Here is a 22,535-nt window from a genome sequence, read left to right as displayed (position 1 = left end):
TAGACCAGAAAAGTCCACAGTCGGTCAAATATTCATATTACGACAGATCCTGGAAAAAACCCAAAAACACCAAATCGACATCCACCATCTTTTCATCGATTTCAAGGCCGCATATGACAGAATCTATGACGAGCTGTATAGAGGCATGTCTAGTTTTGGCATCCCTGCCAAACTCGTCCGTTTGTGCAGGATGACCATGGATAATTCACGCTGCTACATAAAGGTTGAAAACAAAACAGATTAACAGAACCTTTCTATGCGCTGTCACACGATTTTTTTAACATCGTGCTTCAAAGAATAGTGCAGAGCTCACACGTAAAGATTAGAGGCCTTATATATATATATATATATATATTTTATTGTAGCAGTAATTATTTACATTTTTTCTTATAATTATATTGCACAATTTACAGAGATTTAGTATAACCCTACTTTACTTCTGAAAAAATTACAATTTTATATAAAATTATCACAGTTTAACATAACAAACAAATCGAAGGAAAAAGCTACAAAAAAAAAACCTTCTTCAAATTTGTATGAAACATGGTTATCCAAGATTGGAGAGAATAGGAGGCTGGGAAGCATCGAAAAACGCTAATCTCAAAAATGCTTTACAAGTATATAAATAAATACAATCAAAATAGAAAAAGGAGATATGTTAACAACCAAAAATAGATAGATAAATAAATAAATAAATAAATAAATAAATAAATAAATAAAAATCAAACAAAACAAATAATTACAATAATAATTAAAATAATAAACAAATAATCAAATAAACAAATGCATAAACATTTAAATAAATAAAACAATAAAAAGAAAGTAAATATGATAAGAAACAAAAATAAATAAATAAATAAAGAAAGACAGAAATAAATAAATATGTGTATATATTAATAATAATAAATAAATAAATAAATAAATAAATAAGTAAATAAATAAATAAATAAGTAAATAAATAAATAAATAAATAAATAAATAAATAAATAAATAAATAAATAAATAAATAAATAAATAAATAAATAAGTACTAAATTAAAGCTTTAACCATTTTTTTTTAAGTTTTTATTTTTACATATTTTTTTTTATAGTTTCGTGTTTTTTTAAATTTTTTTTGTGTTTTTTTTTATTTCTAAATAGCCAAATTTGAGATAAGGTGGTTTTCCGATAGTCTGCAAGATGCATTATATCGCTCAAACAAATAACTTGTTCTAAATGAAACTTTTTCAATTTTGGCAAGTAAGTGGAGATCTTCCGTAGAATAGTGCCATGGCAGATTTAACATCATTTTTAGTATTTTATTTTGGGTTCTTTGTAATCGAAGTAAATGGCTATTAGCACATTTACCCCAAACAGGTGAACCATATAGCATGATACTTTGAAAGATAACCTTAAAAATGATGAGCTTATTTTCAACACTAAGTTTTGATTTTCTGTTGATAAACGGATATAGAATTTTTATAGCTAAGTTCACCTTATTGATTGCTTCTTGTATATGAACACCAAAAGTAAGTGTTTTGTCTAGGTGTACTCCTAAATATTTAGTACTCGATTTCCATTCTGTTGGAATACCATTAATTTGAAGCATATTGGTGGGTAAAAAACAAGCTTTTCTTTTTCTAGTGAAAAAGCCGGCTTGAGTTTTCCCAGCATTTATTTTAATCTTCCAATCATTAAAGTACGTTTGCACAATATTCAGCGCAGATTGCAAGTTGGTTTCGATGTTAAAACCAACTGAATCTGATGAATACAAACATGTATCGTCTGCAAAAATAGCTGATTTACAGTTTGCTAACGTCGGGAAATCATAAGTAAATATGGTATACAAAACAGGACCAAGAACTGATCCTTGTGGTACACCTGCAAGGATTTCATATAGATCAGAGTAGGATCCGTTTACTGATACTTTAAAAAATCTTTCAGCTAAAAAGGAATTTATCATTTTTATAATGGAAATTGGAAAATCCAGAACTAAGAGTTTGTGGAGAAGGGCTTTATGCCACACAGTGTCAAAAGCCTTCTCTACATCTAATAAGACCAGACCAGTGCTTTTCCCTACTGCAAAATTACTTTTTATGTCATTCGTTATTCGATGCACTTGATGCACTGTGCTATGACAACTTCTAAAACCAAATTGTTCCGCTGGAAGGATATTATTCTCGTTCAAATGCAAAACTATTTTATTTTTTATGAGTTTCTCAAGACCTTTACTCAGAGAACTGAGTAAACTAATAGGTCTATAGCTAGAACTTATAGCAGGATTTTTTCCAGGTTTTTGAATGGGAATTATTTTTGCTATTTTCCATTGCCTTGGAAAATAACCTATTTTAAAGCAAGCAGAAAAAATGACTTGTAAAAATTTTATACCTGTTCTGGGCAGTTTTTTTAACATTATATTTTTCAAACCATCGAGTCCTGGACTTTTCGAATTTTTAAATCCACCAAGTACAGTTTTTACATCCTGTACTGTAATTGTATCTTCGCTAAATTGAAATTGTTGAGATCTTATAATTTCCATTGATTGCTCTACAGCAATTTCAGTAGAACTACTGCTCGAAACGTTGTTACCTAATTGATGATTTTCAAAAAACTCATGAGCCAAAGCGTTTGCTTTTTCAAGATTTGTCAATAGAACTGAGTTTCCAGTTTTTAACGCTGGAATCTGACTGTTTTTTTTCTTAACTATTTTGACAAGGTTCCAAAATGGCTTACTGGCTTTATCTAATGTTTGTAGCCTCGCGTTCCACTTTTTATTTTTGTGCTCTTGAGTAGAAAATTTTATTAAATTATTAAGAACTTTAACTTCTGATAGATAAAAAGTATTTCTGGTTCTTATCCACAATAACCTAAATCTATTCCTTTTTTTAATAAGTTGCACAATATTTGCTGGAAGTGAGTTTGAATTATCGTTATGAACCCTTTTCTTTGGAACACATTGTGCCACGCTTTCCAATGTAACATTTGTAAAATTTTGAATAGCGTCGTTAATTTGATCAGGATTGACTTCATTGGGATCTATTATCGGTAAGTTTTCTATTTTATTACGCATTTTATTTTTAAACCTACTCCACTTAGCATTTTTGTAGTCAAAAATCATGTTCTCATTTTGACGAGGTGCATGATTGACGCCTTATTTTTCGAAAGTTTGTCCAATAACTAGTATATGCTGATGATATTGACATAATCGGAAGAACTCACTGTGATGTCAATGGGGGTTTTTGTGAGTATTGAGGCAGAGCCGGTCAAGGACTTCGTCTACCTAGGCTCCGCTGTAAACGCCGAAAATAACATCAGCGCTGAGATCAAAAGAAGAATAACTCTTGCTTACCGCTGTTTCTTTGGGCTAAGAAAGCAATTGGGTGGTAAAGTCCTCTCGAGGGACCGAAGTGTTGCTATATAAGACCCTTATCATCCGCGTCCTGGTATACGGTGCAGAAGTATGGATTATGACAAAAGCGGATGAAAACACCTTGGGTCGGTACGAGAGAAAAGTTTTTCGCGTGATCTACGGTCCCGTATGCATTGAATTGGAGTATAGGAGAAGATGTAATGACGAGCTGTACGGGCTCAACAGCGACGAAAACTTAGCCAGAAGGGTCAAATTCCAACGACTAACATGGCTATGTCATTTAGAGCAGAGTTGAAAACAATATTTCTTATAAGTTCAAATTAGTTGGAAGCCATAATCTCAAAGTTTTAAAAAGATATTTGAGTCGAAAATCAATTTTTACCCCCTTTGAGTGATGTTTCTTTTACGTTTTTATTTTTTATAAAAAAAAGTGTAAACATTTCTCAAAATTTTACCAGATGTTAAAAACGCTATTGTCGGTAGCAAAAAATCGGTTTGGAGGTGAAATCATTTTTTATTCCTCAAATTTTAGAGGTGATTTTTTTGATATATAAAATAATCGTTAATCGGATTTTTTTCCAAATATATACTGCCTTGGTATCAGTTATAATATATAATATAAAATTTAAGCCTCTAGCTCATTGATTATTGAGATATTTATGGTTAACCAAAATGTTAAACTTTTTTTTAAACTGCTATGGTAAAAAAAACTACGCAATTTTTTTTGAAGGCCTGCATCTTTCTGTATTATTATCTTTATAACAAAGTTTATTTGAAGCCAATGTCTCTAATGGTTCCTGAGCTATGGAGGACGAAAAAAACGTCGAGAAATGTGAAAAATTTTCAATTTGACTAATCAGACCCATTAAAATAATTTAATACGGGAAGTTAAAAAGTGCCCTAGTTCTTTGGTAACACATAATTTTTAGGGAAAACACTTTTTACCTATTTTTCCAGCTTTAATTGTCGCCGTGCTTTATAGTTTGTAAATAAAATTCTAAGCGTAACTTCGCCTTGAAAATAAACTCCTAATCTTTAAAGATATTTTCTACCCTTTGTATGGGTTTTTAAAAACACAAAGTTTACAAACTTTTAAAAATGACCTAAAATGTTAAGCTATATTCACGTCTTCTCATTCCTTTTTTATATTTCTTATAAGGCAAAAATCTAATGTCAGTTTTCACGTTAATATTCAATTTCGAATCTTATTTCCTAAAATGCCAGACCCAAAAAATAACTCTTCCCGTATTTCCGAAGTTGTCCTTCCAGAGTAACTTAAAGTTCGAAATAAAACAAGTTTTGCATAAAAGATTTGGAGAACTCATGAGAAAACAAATATAACTCAGTTACAATTAGTTTTTTCTTTAATTTTAAATTTTAAGGATTAAACAGGATTGGAGTTCCAAATTTTACATTTTAAGTTACTAATAATGTTTTAAAACTTCAAATGTAAAATGTTAATACTGTAGAATTTAAAGCAATATTTAACGTAATAATTTAATTTTAAAATATATGTAGAAAAAATTGTAAATACTTTGAATATCTACATCCAACATTTTAAACTTCAATCGAAATTTGTAATCTATAGCAATATTGGTGGCCCCTATTTTTTTTTCTTCCAGACCCCAGAGCATATTTTTCTATGTTAATTTAATCCCTGTAATCTGAATTTTATGCGAGTTAGCTTAAGTCAGTAATTTAATAATCGACTATTAATAATATTATCCAAATCTCATATTTATATGTGCATATCCTTATTCTAATTAAATTAATTTAAATTTCAATATACCCTTTTCACAAGTCCACATCAGCTTCTCCGGCATCTGAATCTCAATTCTAAACTTATACCCTCTTCCCTAAAACCTACAATCTAAAACTTCCATCATTTGCCATAAGTACATACATAATAGTACGTATTTAGTTTAACGCATACAAAATTTCCCTCGAATTATACATAATGTCCTAAATAGTGAAGGATCTACTTCAACTCTCCAAATCTCCAACTTCATCGTTTAAACATTTAACCACGACAAATCTGGCTTAAACGAGAGAGCGTGTGTACAGATTTTGATATGCTTGCATCAGTAAAATTTATTTGTTTTCGTCATTTAATTTTATTTCAATAACATCATGGAAAGGGATATTTTGGGAGTAGGATATTTGATATATGGAAGGATATGCTGAAAAGCAGGGTGCTGGATGAAGACGAGGAGCTTGCCTAGATTGGTTGATGGGGAATGGATGAATGTTCGAAATTTTAGACCGCTCAATATGATGTTTGTAAAGCAATTTTGCGGTGTTATGTGATAGTAAACATAATGTCTGTCATAAAGATGAGCTGGAGCATGGTTTTGGGAATACATATAAGGTAAACCTAATACCTATCTATATTTAAACAATGTTTGTATACGAAAAAGGCTTAAATGTAGGTATAAGCGGACGGTGATGTTGGGCATGAAAGTGCCACATGTGCAATCGATAGATTTACTATAATGGTCGCTGTTTTATTGCCCCCAGGCTGGATCCCCGGAAAATCAAGGAAAGAGATGATATCACAGCTTGAGATGACGTCGACCGACGACGGACGTAGGAGTAGAACGAGGATGGTCTGCTATACGGTGCTACATCCACAGCCCTCAACTATCTCGAAGGTTTCAAGGTATATTCCTTTTATTTGAACAACAACAACCCTTTACATCACGACGTTTCCTATCTGCAGAAACCCTTCCGTCGTCATCGCTGCCACCGCGCGCTAGGTACGCAAAACCCAGCGATATACTTTATTTGAATGGCAGGCATCAGGATCCGATTGGAATTTATATTCGTAACTATGAATTTAATATGAGAACCACCACAGCATGCGCTGGTGCTGCGCACCTCCAACACAAAGATGGGGCCACGAGCTTTATACCCAGGATGGAATGGTATACTGGTCTGGTGCCACAAAACCCATCACCGCCGCCGCCGCTAGCGGCAGGTTTTATCAAGGTGGTGTATTGTACAAGAGCTATATTGACATTGGAGGTGCTTCCAAGCCGCCGGGAGCGAGACGAGATACCCCAGATACAGATCGTAAGTCATATAAATTGTAATGGATTTCAGGTGGTTTTATTGCGTTCGATTTACAGGAATAAACCGGAGCTTTGGCTGATGTTAAAATTGTTCATTTCTTGCTTTGATGATTTTTCAACCCTGTGGCCCTGTGTGGTTCGTTTTTTGTATTCCTTCAATATTCTGAACGGCTAGAAATAGAAGAACACCATGAAGTATTTTTGGTTTACAAGCATTTGCTAGCTTCCTACAGCTCCATAGGTACTCGTGCTATTGACTGTAACCAAAAGGTCGTTGTAACGTGGGCTGCGCTATGATTCTGATGGTGCCTCGTCGGCGTGGTGGCTGCTATGGCATTCGGGTTACAATTTTGTTCTTATTTTTCATATTGAAAGTTAATAATTGTATTGCCAAAAGGATCTGGATTTTTGGATTATGGAAATATGTTACACTTTTGTATGAAAAATTCATATCTTGATGGAATGGGTGTTTTTGGGTCTGTCGTAAAAGGTGTGTGATTATTTTTATAGACAACCTTCACAAATATTTTTTGAAGGAAAATACCTAAAAATAGGCAATAGAAAATTGATTTCCCCTTAGTTTTTATAGCTGTCGATGAGTATGCAATAAAAAAAGCACATGCTGCTGTAAGCGATCTTATTCAAAAGCTCCTCAAAATAGATATCATAAAAATAGATTTAATAGGATTTTAATATGATCTTGGGGGATATTTAGAAATTTGATTAAATTAAATTTGTTGAACTTACTTGCTAAGAGATTTCCCATGGTTCCACTTGGACAAAAAAGACCAGCTTCTTTATTGAATAATTGAGCTGATTTTGCTTCAAGCTCTTTAACTGTTGGATCCTCGTGGTAGACATCATCACCGACAACGGCTTCAAACATGGCTTGTCTCATTTCGGCAGTTGGATGGCTAATAGTATCGGAACGGACATCGACAACATGGTGTTTTGGATGCATTTTAAGGCTGATAGATAATTAATTTATCTGTAATAAAAAAAATTGGGGATATTAAAAAAGTAGAAAAGGAGGCTGGGATGCGAGTCACATTAATAAGTTCGATTTGTCTTGCCTAAAAGTTTGTTTGTTTTCGTGCTTGTTTAAAATAAGTTAAATAATTCTAAAAAAATTTAAATAAACAACAATATGATGACATTTTTTGATTTCAAAATCTATTGTTGTTAACTAGATTTTTAGTCGTTAACCAATTTTAGCAGCATTTCATAAATGTTTATATTTCTTATATAAACAAATAAAAATTGGATAAATAAAATTAATTTAAAGTCAATATCTTCTTTTAACCACGAGATATCGAGAACCGAAAGTCAATTTTTGCCAATTTTGCGTATTTTTTTTGTAGATTTTAATTCTTTACGAAAAACTTACTATTGGATTTTTATACAAAAATTAATGAAAGCAAACTCTCACAATCAATAGTTGAAGTCAAAATATCACGAATAAACATGGCACTATACATTTTTCTTCTCGACTCTAGAGTTTGTATTCCAAGTAAAAGGCATTTCGAATTATAAGAATGATGGATATTGTTTTCAAAAACATTTCGAAGAGCAAATCTGATAATTTTTGTTTGAACATTTTAAATTCTCTTTTTATTAAAATCAGTTGATGAGCTCCAAACAACACAGTTATTTATTTAAGAACAGGACGCACAATACTGCAATATAGAGATTTAATAGTGTAAGGGTCCTTAAAGAATTTGCTTTGGATACAATATAATAAATATATATATATATAACGCCCACTCTTTGAACTTTTCAACAACTTGTAACGGAAAATTATTTAATGAATAGTTTGGAATAATATTTAACAAAGTTCTATTGTAGGCCATACAAGCACACTTGTCAACATTTAACAACAAATCATTTGACTTGCACCAATCAACAAATTAATTTAGATTATTTTGAAGCAGAAGACAATCATTTAAATTAGAAATTCGAGAAATTAACTTTATGTCAATTTTTAAGAACATTTGGAAGATCATTAATAAAAAGTAAGAATGATAAAGGAACACCAGAAGTTACTTTAATCTCTTTGGAGAAAAAGTCCCCGATCTTTGCATATTGTTTTTCTTAAGAGAATGGGTAAATTAACCCTACTAAAGGCTTTTACAAAGTCTGTATAAATCACATGAACTTGTTTTCGATTTTCAAGAGTATTAATGACAAAATTTGTGAATTTACTAGATTAGAATTAGTAGACCTAACTTTCCAAAAACCATGTTGATATTTACTTACATGTTGCTTTATTATAGATTTAAATTTATCTTTATCAAGGCTATCTAAAAGCTTTGGAATAACAGGTAGCCTAGTTATTGGTCTATAGTTCGTTACTAAGTTTTTTGATCAAGATTTAAAAATCGGATCAATGATAGAGACTTTACACTCATTCAGGAAAATACCATTGGAAATGGATTCATTGAATAGATGTAATAGCGAAACAGAAAGAGAACTTGCACAATGACGAAAAGCAGTAGGGAAAAATTCTAATATATCTCCAGTTTTTTTAGGTTTAAGTTAAAGCAAAGCATCTTCAATATCACTATATCAGTTAAGTCAAATGATATGCTAGAACAATCAAAAATAGATGCCAAGACATTAATATATTGATACTTTATTGTTGAAGATTTAGAAAAGTTATAAATACTTTCAAAAAACTGTCCAAAAAAATCTACAATCATTTTCGGATCACTAGTTTTATTATTACCAAAAAACATAGTTGTTGGAAATCCAGTAGTACTTCGTATAGTATTTATAAATTTCCAAAACGATGCTGGAGATTGCTTTAGATTACTTTCAACAGAATGAATATAGTAATTACAATAAAGAAATTTTGAAAGAAAAACAAAATCTTTCCTGAGATGAGAAAAAACTGCATAAGAATCATCGGAAGGTTTTTCTTTATATTTTGTAAACACTGCAATACATTAAAGTTTTGAAAAGATATTTTACTGAATGTTGACAGCAATATTAAAAAAAAGAGGCTGGGATGCGACCCACACTGATAACTTCCCATCCCGTCTGTCGATTTGTCCTGCTTAAAAGTTTGTCTATATGTACTCGTATAAATTTTTACCAAATTTGCGTACTATTTTATGTAGATTTAATTTTTTATGAAAAAACCGACTGTTTGATTTTTATATAAAAATTACTGAATGTCGAATATTTCTGTGAAATAAAATAAGTTTGAAGCCAATATTTCAAATTTTTGAAAAGATATTTGAGTCGAAAATTAATTTTTACCAACTTTTGTTTAATGTTTTTTAATTTTTTGTACAAAAAAACTGTCAATACATTTTTTTCAAAATTTTACTGAATGTTAACAAAAATATTTTTTGAAAGATAAAAGTAGTTAAAAGCCAATAATTCAATTTTTGAAAAGATATTTGAATCGAAAATCAATTTTTACCAACTTTTATTAATTTTTTTCAGGTTTTTATTTTTTGTAAAAAAAGTGTTAATTCGATTTTTTTCAAAATTTTTCAAAATATTAAAAACAATATTGCTTATAAGTTAAAATAAGTTTAAAGCCTAAATTTAAAGTTTTTGAAAATATATTTGAGTCGATATTCAATTTTTACTAACTTTGAGTAATGTTTTTTTTAGATTTTTATTTTTTATAAAAAAAACTGTCAATTAGATTTTTCTCAAAATTTTATCAGATGTCAAAAACATTATTCTTCGTTGCACAAAATTGTTTTGGAGATGAAATCATATTTCAGTCGTAAAATTTTGGAGGTTACAAATTTGTTTTTTTTTCAGTTTTTTCTGATTTATAAAAAAACCCGTTAAATGGATTTTTTTTTTCAAAAATATACTTTTTCGATATCACGTTACAATATATTACATAAAATTTAATTCAAGTTTTTAGCGTTTTTGGTTCGTAAGTTATTTAGGGTTAGCCAAAATGTTCACCTTTTTTTCAAACTGCTATGGTAAAAAAACCGCACACTTAATTTTCTTGAAAGCCCTTTTCGCATCTTTCTGATTTATTATATGTATAACAAAATTTATTAAAAATTGATATCTCTTCTGGTTCTTGAGCTATGGACGACGAAAACGTCGCGAACGTACAGACGTACGAACGTACGTACTTACGCACGCACAGACATCTTTCTAAAAATCTTTTATTTCGACTATAGGGACGTCGAGAAATGTCAAAATTTTCAATTTGACAAATCGGATCCATTACAATTACTTCCTATGGGAATTTTAAAAAAAAAATAAATTGGTACAAACTTCACGAAGAAAAAAAAAATAAACAAATTAGGCAAAGTAGGAAATCAAAGGTCAAAAAATTGCACGTACAGTGATAAAAACTTAATTATATATATGTGTGTAAGTTTTAGTAGCGAGTGTGATAACCTTTCTCTTTTATAACACCCTGAAGGCGATTCTTCATAGAGACCACTAGTTTTGAAGTGACTTCCGGCAAAATTTTGTTCCATTCTTGGAATATACCTTTTAGTTGATTTTTATTACTTATTTTTGAATCTCGGACCTTTCTTCCTAAATAATCCCGAAGATGCTCAAAATTTAACTGAATGTGATGATTAATGTCTGGAGATTAGAGAGGATGAGGCAATTGCGATTAAACATTATAGAGAAGCCATCCCTTTACTATCTTTGATGAATGTTTAGGATCGTTGTCTTGCACAAGTAAAAAGTCGTCTTTATATTTTTTTTAAATTCGTAAACATTTGTTTTTATTCATTGTTGTTTCTATATACTAAATTTCGTACACCATTGGACCTCATAGCTCCCCAGACCATAGCATTTCCTCCTCCATGTTTCAACGTTGATTGCAAATTCTTCACATCTAATGCTGTGTTTGGTTTCCTGCACAAAAATCTGCGACCATTCAACCCAAAGACATTAAACTTGCTCTCGTCAAGGAATAACACATTCTTCAAAAAATCATCTGGTTTCCAAACGTATGCATTCGCATAGTTCAAGCGTTTTGAAACGTTTGCTTTTGAAATATAGGTTTTTTTTTTTGTACCGTACGACCATTATATCCCTTTGAATGCAGAAAGTTCCGAACAGTTTAGGTTTAAGCGATATTCCATCACATGCTTGAATGTCAGCAAATATTTTAGGGGCACTTAACTTGGGATCAGCCTTTACCATTCTGACAATTCTTCGTTCCATATGAGAGTCTAGTATTTTTTTTGACCTCTTCCAGGGGCTACTTCAAAGGTTTTATTTTTCAAATAATTTACCAATAGTTGACGATATCTCAGAATAACTTTTTCCGACGTTTCTTAGTCTAAAAATCAGTTTTCTTATTTCAAGAAGTACTTTTTTATGAGAAGCCTGCATATTCAAAATAAACTTGGCAAAATTAAAAAAAAAAACAATTGAAAAGATCAATATACTGACAAATCGGACCCATTTCAATAACAAATCGACAAATCGGACCCATTTCAATAACTTCCTATGATAAGTTATTAATAAAAAGCTGCGCTTACGCCCTATTTTACTAATTACATATTTTTAAAAGTAACAGTTTTTTTACCACTTGAACAAACTAATATGTTTTAAGTTCAACAATAAAGCAAGATTTCGAGTGTTAATAGATATAAATAATGCAACTGAAATTATGGCTTTAGCTTTAACGGGTCAGAACTTAAAAAAGAACCTCACCGATTTAATGAAAAAATTAACAATTATTTGCTGTGTACCTAATGACAATACAAGACTCATTATCATCTGAACTCCAAAAATTAAAAATTCGAGATCATTGTCTGACCTTATACCTACCGCAGTCCAACAACCGATAAATGTATATTACGGTCACAGGGAAATAAACCACTGATAACACCCTATTAGTTGCTAAGTCTTGACTTTTAATCAAAAACAAATACAAAAAAACTACTTATCAGTTCAGTAGGTATACGTACCTACCTAATTGTTGTTCCCTTACCAGAAAAATAATAATAATTATTATTATTATTGAAAACTGATATGAGATGGACCTCCAGCAAACTAAGATTACATATGCATGTTTTCGATTAAACTTTGTTTTTGTTTACAACATGACGCAAGTTTTCTAAAAAATATTTATATAAAAATTGTTTTTTTATATTTTATTTGCCCAAAAAGAAGGATGGTCTATATTTGATATTCAATTTTTATACACGTCACAATAATTGTGAATAATAATAATAATCAGCAGAATATTTTGATTATTTTTTTTTAAATTATGGAGTTTTGTTGATTAAAAATAACATTGGCCTCAAATTTCATGAAATACCATAACCATAGTTCGTCAGCATTTTTATCAAATAATAATAATAACGGTAAGTTGATACATTGTCGTTGGAAAGAGGCCAATATGTTGCTTTATTAGTTCTAAAATGTATTCTTTGAAATTTTGTTTGTGTTGATATTGATATTGGAAATTGTTAGAAGTATTCCAAATGTAAATACTTTGGAGAAGCTATGAAATTCTATTGTGGTGTAATTGTAGATTATTTGTTTTAAGTAAGTGGAAATTTTATAGATCAACAATATTATGCATGTAAGGGATGTAGATTTCTACATAATACACTTAATGCATTTAAATTAATAGTGATGTAAATGTCAAGAACATCAACAAGTGCAATGTTTAACAAAATTGCATCATAAAACATTATATCAGAACATTGTTCGTCAATGTGTACCTTCTCATCTCGGTTGTGTCACGTGAGAACATTTATGCCATTCTCTGACATTTGAGCTTACTCCCTTTAGTTCTATAATGAAGGTAAGTTAAAATGATTGCTTAATGATTCCATACGAGCATAAAGTTTGACAGTTTGACACTGACGAAGCATTTCTTCGAACTTTATCTGGTATTGCATTGTGCGTGTGTTAGTTTTACAATGTTCCAAAAAGTTGTTTTTCATTTAAAAAACACAATATTTGAAAATTAAATCAAATTAAAAATAAGAAAATGTCTTATAACATTATAAGTCAATTGAGTAAAATTGATAAAGTAATAAAGAACTTTTTATTTAAAATCGATGAAAATCTAACTTGAAAAGGAATTTGGTGTACACATTCCAATTGATTGTAAACAATCCAAACCATTCAATTTATATCAATTATCAGCTAAGTTCTAAATTTCACTTTTACTCCAAATAGAATTGAACTCTACTTGAAATGGAAATTGAAGTTCTAAAATTCTCTTTTATTAGTATCGATTTTGTTTAAAGTCAAAATGATATGAATTTAAAATGATTTCTTAGATAAAATCAGTGATTTTTCAAGAATGGAATTAACTTATTTTTTGAATAGACTTGCTTGTAAATTTTCATCCTCTACTTCATATTTGAGAAAAAAATTAAAGCATTGGAAAAGATTTTTTCGATACCATTCCGAGTAAAACAATGTTCCCTACAAAATTTTAAGACACTAAAATTCTGCCATAACAACATAAGTATTTTTCAAACGATATTAAATATCTGTCTTTTTATATTCGAATTTATAAAATCTAGAGAAAGATAGAACCCTGAAAACAATTTTCAATTTCAATCCCGAAAATTGGATCCTATCGAAATAACTTTCATCAGCATTAAAAAAGATAATACAATTGATTTTAGGAAAATTTTTCCACTATTTATTTCAATTTTGATTCAGTTTTGAGTGCAAGCAAAATGCAGAACTCTAAGACATGAATAGAAAATGAAAATGTATTTGCTTCGAAATAAGTTGACTGTTCAAAATTGTAGTTATAAGTTAAGAATACTTCGTTCGAGTAATTATGAATTAACAGCAGTAAACCAGCATAAATCATTTATGACTTGCAGTTTCAGCTTAATTTTTTGGAGTAACTAATTCCTTTGTTCGAAAAATTGTTTATTTATGTACGTATTTGTATATTTTTTGTGTGTACAAATATTTAAGTTTAGTTAAAGATTCTTTTAAAGATTATTTAAAAACAATGCTTTGAAGTTTTCAATAATTTTTCGTAGCGTTTTCATTACGGTCAAATTTAAATCTTTATTTCAATTCTTCAAAATAATTTATACAAACTCGTGGAGATAAATTTTACCGCATACTTTTGAACTATTAATATTAATTTCTAATTTTCAGAAAATCTGTTCTAAATGTATATATTCTTATTATATTCATTTATTTGTCTTTTTTACAAAGTATAAAAAAGTGATGTTATCTTTTTACATTATAGAGCAGTAAACTCAAAGTTGTCAATTGAAGGTCGAATTTATTATTTCAATTAAGTTTGAATTTGTTTCTTGGAAAGATTATTATTTATTTCTTTTTTAGTAAAAAGCGCTCACTCAAGGGGATAATACTGCCCTAACTATTTAGACACAGTGTGAGCACTATAGAAAAGGGAGAGAGAATGGGGAATTATGGAATATTGCAATGGTCGGAAAAGACAGAATGTGGCAAGGTATTCCTTTTTTACGTGGTACGGCTAAAGAACGAATATCTGTACTTTACAGTACGACCGAAGTTGGACTCGAGGGTATATTGATGAGTATTACGGTTGAACCGTTTAAGGGGAGGAATTCAGTTAGCTATTTCTCTAGAGCATAAACCGTTAAAATAACGGTAAAAGATGTTGAGGTAAATTATCCTATGATGATATTATCACTAATCAATCTAAATTCTCTACTTCCGATACTGTCCAAGAAGCTTAAGTAAGTTGCAGGAGCACCAGCCCATTGATGAGAGATCTAATCAAGCTTTGGACTTACCACGTAGATAAGTCTTGTAAATAATAGCCAGATCAGAAGTGCTGAAAAAATTCTTGCATCGCCTAAGGAAACTGAAACTCCTTTCGGAATTTTTGGCGCCATCCATCGCGTATGTGATCGTTTCACAAAATGGTTGGTGATACCCATTCCGAGAATATCGAGATATTCAGTCCCCTTAATGCAAGCGCCATCCATACATAATGGCATGGGGGGTGTATCTCGCTTTAACAAGATGGAATGTATCTCCCCAAATAACAATGCTGTTTAGGTCGGAATTTAATGATCTTATCGTATTATGTAGTTGCAGTTCCACATCTGAAGAAGAGGGATGTGAATCTGAATACGAATATGTAAAGCTTAGAGTACTTTCGTAAGCGAAACAATATCTTGGATTAGAAGTTGCACACAGGAGATCATTGATAAAAATGAAAAAGAGTGTTGGAGATAGAACAGAGCCCTGGGGCACATTAGCATTTATTTTGTGATTTTCAGACTTGAATTCATATACTTCAACTTGTATGGACTTAATTTTATTTTATCAGTGAAGAATTAAATATAATATTTGCACAGTTTTTTAGTTATAAAATTTAAGATTTAACCTATAAAAACGCGATCAAATTATCTAAGGAGATATTTTTCTGAGCGATATTGTTAAAATAAAAAAATCAGTAACATAAATACGACACAAATTTTGCTGCTTCTGTCTAAACTTTGAACATTTATAATTCTTATTTAAGAATATGACGAGCATCTTAAAACCTGCAGTTTTAATATGAAGACAGTAGGTAGAAACAGTGACAGACATGAGTTAACTCTTGACTTCCATAGGAAGTAATTGTAATCGGTTAAAAATAGTGACTTAATTTTGACGTTTTAAAAATTCATCTTATAAAAAATAGAGTTTTTAACCTTCAGTAAAATTTTGAGGAAGATCGAATTGACGGTAAACATATAAAAACATTTATTAAACTTGGCAAAAATTGATTTTTGACTCAAACATCTTTTTAAAAACATAACACATTGGCTTAAGACTAGTTCAATCTGATAGAAAAGTTTTGTTTTAAAAATTCAAGTAAAGTTTAGAGAAAAATCAGTTTCTTAACAAAAAATAAATACCAAATGATACTAAAATTGGTAAACATTGGTAAAACTATTTAATCATGCATTGCAAAAAATAAACTGACATGTTTTTCTTTAAAAACACACAACAACAAAAATGATAAGGAATTTCCGACTCAAGTATTGAAAGATCTAAGAAAGATATTGATTTAAAATCATTTATCACACACAAAATGTTGTTGTGAATACTTTTTTAAAGTTTAATGCAAGTCTGTATCCCAGCCTCAATTTTTGTTTATAAAACTTGATTAATATATTTTCGTAAATTTTTCACTTAACCAGAGTTTGTCATATTGAAATGTACTTAAGATATTATTCAAAAAGTCGTGTAACGTCACTTAAACAGTAAGTTAACATTGTATTCATCGAAAATTCTAATTACTTGCGCATGTAGTTATTTTTAAGTACTAATGAAGAAATCGTAAACGTTGAGGCCCAGTTTTTAAGCATTAAGTAAAAGTTAATTTAAATCAGTTCATCCAAATTTTCTGGCCCAACAATGAGTTATCTTAACAATTACTTGGAATTTTTATGCTATTTTTATAATTATCTTTACAAGCGTAAATACATATAATATTTCTACAATGAACTAAATTCTCAAAAATTGAACCGTAGAATGTACAACCAGTATTAAATTGTTTTTATGCCAAAATACAGCCGCTATGGTCTTACCAATTTTTTGCCATGAAAGAAATTAATCAAAATTCAATTAATTATTACTAAACTATAATAACGGAGTGAGTTTTGAGTTTTTTTCAGCACTAAATTGCCTCTTTTATTGACTCGAATTACTTGCAATCCTCTATAACGTATAATTAAAAAAAAAAATTAAGTATACTCCAACTCCAGGCAAAAAAAAACAATTAAAACCACTCTTTCTCGTTTCTTGCATTTAAAAGAAAAACACAACACAAAATCATTTCAATACCATATCATTAAATTGCGTCAATATGTATTTGGTTTGAAAAATAGATTTAACTAATTTATTCATTGCTGACACTGTATTATCTTAATACAAAAATTGAATCAGGAAATGAAACAAACGCAACTATGAGTGTATAATTCATCTAAGTTATTTGTACAGACGGATAAAAAATACATAAAAGTAAATGCACACATCATAGATGAGCTTTTTTAAGAAACAAAAGTTGTGCAATCAGCACCTGTTTAGTCTTCATGTTTCCTTATCATTTTTGGTTATACGAGTAGCAACAAACATTCTTGGCTTGCAATCATTTTTGATTAATTGAAATTTAGCTGTTAGCATAGTTTCCTTTCACTTTTCCATTTAACGTACAGAATAATTATGCAGACTTATGCAAAAATAAAATTGCATTCTTGTCAACCAAAACTTATTTTTCTATTTATTTTATTGTTTTTTTAATAATAAAATGTTCAATTTACCAAATTTCCGTTAAGAGTCTGTTGAAGAGTTTTATAAATAATACACTTTAATAATGTAACAAAAAAAATAATTTAAATTTTATTCGATAGACGCACTGTTTCGAGTTGCTTGTTCGAAGTGAACTGATCTCTGAAGCATTCAGTAAATGACAACAAACCTGGTTCGGATTCGGATGCGGACCAAACGTCAAGCACACTTACGCTCGCACTCGCTTACGTTTGAGAAAATTTCTGCTTCTCGAAATGAAAATCACGAAATAAAAAAAAAAAAAATAATGAGATAATGAGAAGGCGCGGAGCTGCAATCAAAGCAGCCTGATATCAGTGAGTACATAACAATTGATTGAATTAAATTAAATTGATGAAAATCTAAATCCGCACCACATACCTAGAGACAGAATGGAGAGAGCGAGTGGTTTAGGTCGGTAGGTAAGTAGGTACTTCACTTATCAATTCAGCTTTGTCTTATCATTTCGATCGTAAGTATTGTAACGGGTGCTTTTGTAGAGGTATAAAACTTTAAGTTGGTAATACTATTTAAACTGGTAGCCATTTTGTCACCTGGTATTTTAACATATGAATAATCTGAACAAAATGCTTACAAATTGTTTACACCTCTTACTACGCAAAGCACAGGGCGAGTATTAGAAAACAATAGAGGGTTTGGAAAAGAGGTGTCGGTGCAAATTAGTTTTGAATTTCTGAATTTTTTTTACGGTTGAAATGTTTAACTAGAGAAAGGCAGCTGGCAATAAAATACCGGTACAGAATTGTGAGATAAGAAACGTTACAAAGAATTTCAAGGCTCCCTAATCAATTCAAATGGTCTACGTTCAATACTGTCCAATTTAGTTGCAGGAACACCAGCTTACAGATTTAAGTTATACTCAAGCTTTGGACGTATATGAAACCTGCAAATGACAACCAAATTAGAAGGGAAGATTAGTTTCCTGCATCGCCTTAGAAAACTCAAACAGCTTGCTGCATTTTTGGCGAAATCAAGTTCGGCACACATACCGAAAGATTCAAGATGTTCATTCTCATAAAATTAAGTACCATCAATGGATAATGGCACAAGACATAATTGGGTTCTGGAAGCATTAACTTCCACACGGTTTTTAACTCCCAATTGTCGTATTGAACAATCCGAAACGAAATAACTAATCCAATGAACTAGGGATTCATTAAACCCTCATTTTCGTTAAGAGAGTCTGATACCAAACCCTATAAAATGCTTCTTAAAGATAAAGTGCAATAATCTTGGTTTCTTCAAAATGCGGTGTAAAGATTTGCTCCACTGTTCGGTAAGATGAACCAGGAGATCACTACTGGACACATTGCGAAAGCCGTATTTCGGTTAAGCCTTGGAAAGAGAGGAAGTAAGTGCAATCGGTCGATAATTGAAGAATGAAGAATGAGGATGATTTGCTTTTTTTGTGGATGAGCTAGACATATGCTGTTTTCTTTCTGCTTAGAACATGAGCTGTAGAGCGGTACAGATGAAAAAGCTTGTGCAGTAGTTTTTAATTGAAAGCGTTGTAGTCAACCGCTTGAGAAAAATAGCGTAGGTACCAATTATCAACCGAACCAGTAGATTTAATTGTGTTAAGATCTCTTAGGATTCTTGCCACATTATGAATGCGAAAAGAAATTGATCACTGGCAGTGTTGAACTGGTGGCGAACTGCCTAGCAAAGAGATAAGCTTTCTTTAAAGGGCTAACAAATAATTGAGTGTCATTGACAACGAGTGTAGGAACCGAGGAAGAATTCCTAAGTTTTGTACGGATGAACACAAATTTTGACTGCCTTTTTGACATTGTGGAATTTATTGCCGTAATTTTTAGTCATGCAAATATTTGGTACTTCGAATATGGACGTTGCTGGACTTCTTGAAATGCTTGAACTTTTTCCTTACAGATCGAATCAAACCAAGCGTTTTCCTTACATCTGATGCTTTGAACCCTGTTTGGGATAAAAGTTCTTATTTCTAGAAGAATCAAACTTGTGATCATATCAGCACTGTCATCAACGTCAGTATTGAGGAAGCATAGTGACCAATTAAAGATATTGTAATAATTATTTAGACCGTCCCAGTTGGCTTTCTCTTATTGCCAAACGGTCCTCTCGGGAGCTCTTTCCCTAACTGGAAAGTTTTGACACGAGAAATCTGCTGATATAACCCAATGCCCAAATGTGCCTAGAGGACATAGTACACTAATAGTGTACTTATCTAGGCCAAAGGTAAAAACAGAAGAGTCACCATAATTGACTTTTTCGTTCATTGATAGAATCACCATGCACAAGAGCTTTGGTTTAAACAAAATGGCACAACATATAACACAGCTCGTGCTACAATTTATTTGTTGTAGGAACATTTTGGTAACAGCAAAGTTTCACGTTACAAGCTCGAGAATTGGCTTCCGAGGTCGTTTAATTTAATGCCACTTGATTTTGTGTGGAGATAAGTGTAGTCACTAGTCTACTTAGAAGACAATAGTCACCGCTTTCTTGTCAATAACCAGAAACAAATGTTGGAAAAAGTCATTTAAATTTGAACTTCCAGATTAGACTACGTCTGACCCAGCCAAGGCCAAGCCAGAAATCAAATTTTAGTTTTAATGTCTGAAGATTATCTTTCGAATAAAGTAAATTTCATGTCAATTGAATAAAATTATTTGTATTTTATTTTATTTTATTTTATTTTAAAGTTCTAAACCTCTAAAACAACACCCTTTAGAAAGTGTGAAGTCATTTTTTAACAAATGAATGCATTTTGAAAATCTGTTCAGTAAACAAGAAGAAGATCAATAAAATGGAAGAAGTTCACATTTTTTGAAGTACATATATTTAAATTACCCTGAAAAGATCTTCCTTTTAAGAAGGTCTCTATAAAATTAGCATTAGTTGGCCACGCTTTTTTGATTTGATGTTATCTATTGCGGAAAATCCATTTTTTTGTTTTGATAATCTCTTTTGAGTGGGTACTTCTGTTTATATTATTATCAATTTTTAGTAATAAATCAAATTAACTATGAAGTAGTAAAAAGTAGGCCAGGCCGAATATTCCATATCAACTCTACTTAAGTGGTTATGATTATTTTAGCATGGATTTTAAATTTCGGAAATAAGAAACCCGTCGAAAAGTTTTTAATCTTCACGGCACACCTACTTATATAATATATGTAATTATTAATGTATTAAAGAAAATCAATTAGTTATCATCAATAAATTATTGAAGATTAAGATTATTAGATACTTTTGAAGGCTAACATTTTAAAATAAAGACAATGAATTGAACATTATTTTAGAGAAATACAAATTTCCTGAGTAGATTTTGATAAAAGTTTCTTATCAGAGTTTTCGTGTACTTTTAATTAAAGAACGAAATGACAAGCTTTGTGAAAGTTTGATTTATTCAAAGTGTGTGCAATATAGAAATTGCACACACTGCACGTGGGAAAGTTTATGTTAAACGTCAAACTGATGACACAGCTGTGCTTGTTGACTGCATCGAGGGACTTGAGGACGTTGCCAGATCAGCAATTTCATATGAATCTTGATATTATTTTCAATTAATTAAATTATACCAATTAAATAATATTTTGTTTTTCAATCTCTTTTTAATTAATATTTTAATTTTGTTTTCTTTCTTTTCTTTTTGATTTAAATTTAAATTATTTACTTTTCTTTTGTTTTTTTTTTCTTTTTGATTTAAATTTATTTCTTTGAATTCTTGTTGTACCAGTGTCATCATACGGCAGGAACTTTGCGTTCGATGGTCAGAGTTCTGAGCAAGCAGAAATGTGGTCTCAGGGTTTGTCACATCAATGCACAGAGCTTGCTTCCGAAAATTGATGAATTTCGAGATATCTTTGTCGAGTCGGATGAAGATGTTGTTTGTGTTACTGAAAGATGGTTAAGGGATGAATTTAGTGATGAGGTGTGTTGCTTAGAGGGTTACCGCGTTTTTCGCTTAAATAGAAAGGATCGTATTGGGGGCGGTGTGGCAATTTATGTTTAAGCGACTATAAAATGCAAACTTAAGCTATCATCCGAGGCAGGTAGTAATGTTGAATATCTTTTCGTTGATCTGGTGGGAAATGAGGGTAACCTACTTTTAGGGGCAATCTATAGGCCAAATCGACATATTGACTTTTCACCCCTGTTTTCACTTTAAGAAGAAATCTCGCTGGGTTTTCTTAATATTGTCCTATGTGGAGACTTTAATTTGCAACATTTTGAAAAACAATATTTTGTCTGATAGCATGCGTATGTTTAATTTAAGGCCAGTAAACTCTAGCACACCAACTCATTACCTCGGTGGCTATGCTTCACTGTTAGACTTATTTTTGGTTAGTGACTTAGACGACGTAGCCTTGTATGATCAGCTTTCCGCACCTGTTTTCTCAAAGCATGATTTAATTTTTTTGACGATAAAATTTAGCTTTGATTATTCTGTCAAAAAAATCACTTTTCGTGATTTTAACAACGTAAATGGTCAGCTTTTAGAAGAGCACACTAGGGCCGTTAGTTGGGATCGTATTTTGTATATGCCATCTTCAAATGAGTTCTTAACTCAAAATATTCAACTACTGTTTGACACTCACGTACCATTAAAAACTTAAATTTTAAAACCAAATAATAAGCCATCGTTTACGAGTAACATACGAGTCTTAATGTAACAGCGGGATGATGCGTACAACAATTGGAAGCGTTATAGGTTGATTGAGTTGCGACGTACGTATTGGTTGCTTCGTAACAAAGTTGTTGCTGAAATACGATTAGTAAAATCACAAACTTTCTCTCATCAGCTTAGTACTTCATTGAACGGGCGACAATTGTGGAAGAACTTACGCAATATTGGTA

The 22,535-nt window shown here is 30.9% G+C and overlaps 1 protein-coding gene and 1 long non-coding RNA gene across 3 annotated transcripts in view; one reads left to right on the top strand and one right to left on the bottom strand.

Moving 5' to 3' along the window:
• Positions 1 to 17,826, bottom strand: part of LOC129939228 (uncharacterized) — a 39,543-nt gene extending 21,717 nt beyond the window's left edge. Inside the window, exons 1-2 of one of the 2 annotated variants that reach the window (XM_056047167.1) lie at positions 17,669 to 17,826; positions 7,167 to 7,407 (exon numbers count right to left, since the gene is read on the bottom strand). In XM_056047167.1, the coding sequence (XP_055903142.1) occupies positions 7,167 to 7,380 (214 nt within the window). In that variant the 5' untranslated portion in view covers positions 7,381 to 7,407; positions 17,669 to 17,826. The remainder of the gene's footprint in view (positions 1 to 7,166; positions 7,408 to 17,668) is intronic. The other variant, XM_056047168.1, reaches the window with a different exon arrangement.
• On the top strand, positions 4,869 to 6,943 carry LOC129939230 (uncharacterized). Its single transcript, XR_008780523.1, has 4 exons — positions 4,869 to 5,716; positions 5,778 to 6,007; positions 6,068 to 6,420; positions 6,477 to 6,943. It is a non-coding gene; the product is annotated as an uncharacterized LOC129939230 (long non-coding RNA).
• Positions 17,827 to 22,535: the final 4,709 nt, after the last annotated feature.

This window comes from Eupeodes corollae, chromosome 1, assembly GCF_945859685.1.
Source record: "Eupeodes corollae chromosome 1, idEupCoro1.1, whole genome shotgun sequence".
In the NCBI taxonomy this organism is placed as follows: Eukaryota; Metazoa; Arthropoda; class Insecta; order Diptera; family Syrphidae; genus Eupeodes; species Eupeodes corollae.
Note: the sequence above shows the minus strand (reverse complement) of the source record. Positions and strands in the feature narration are given on the sequence as shown.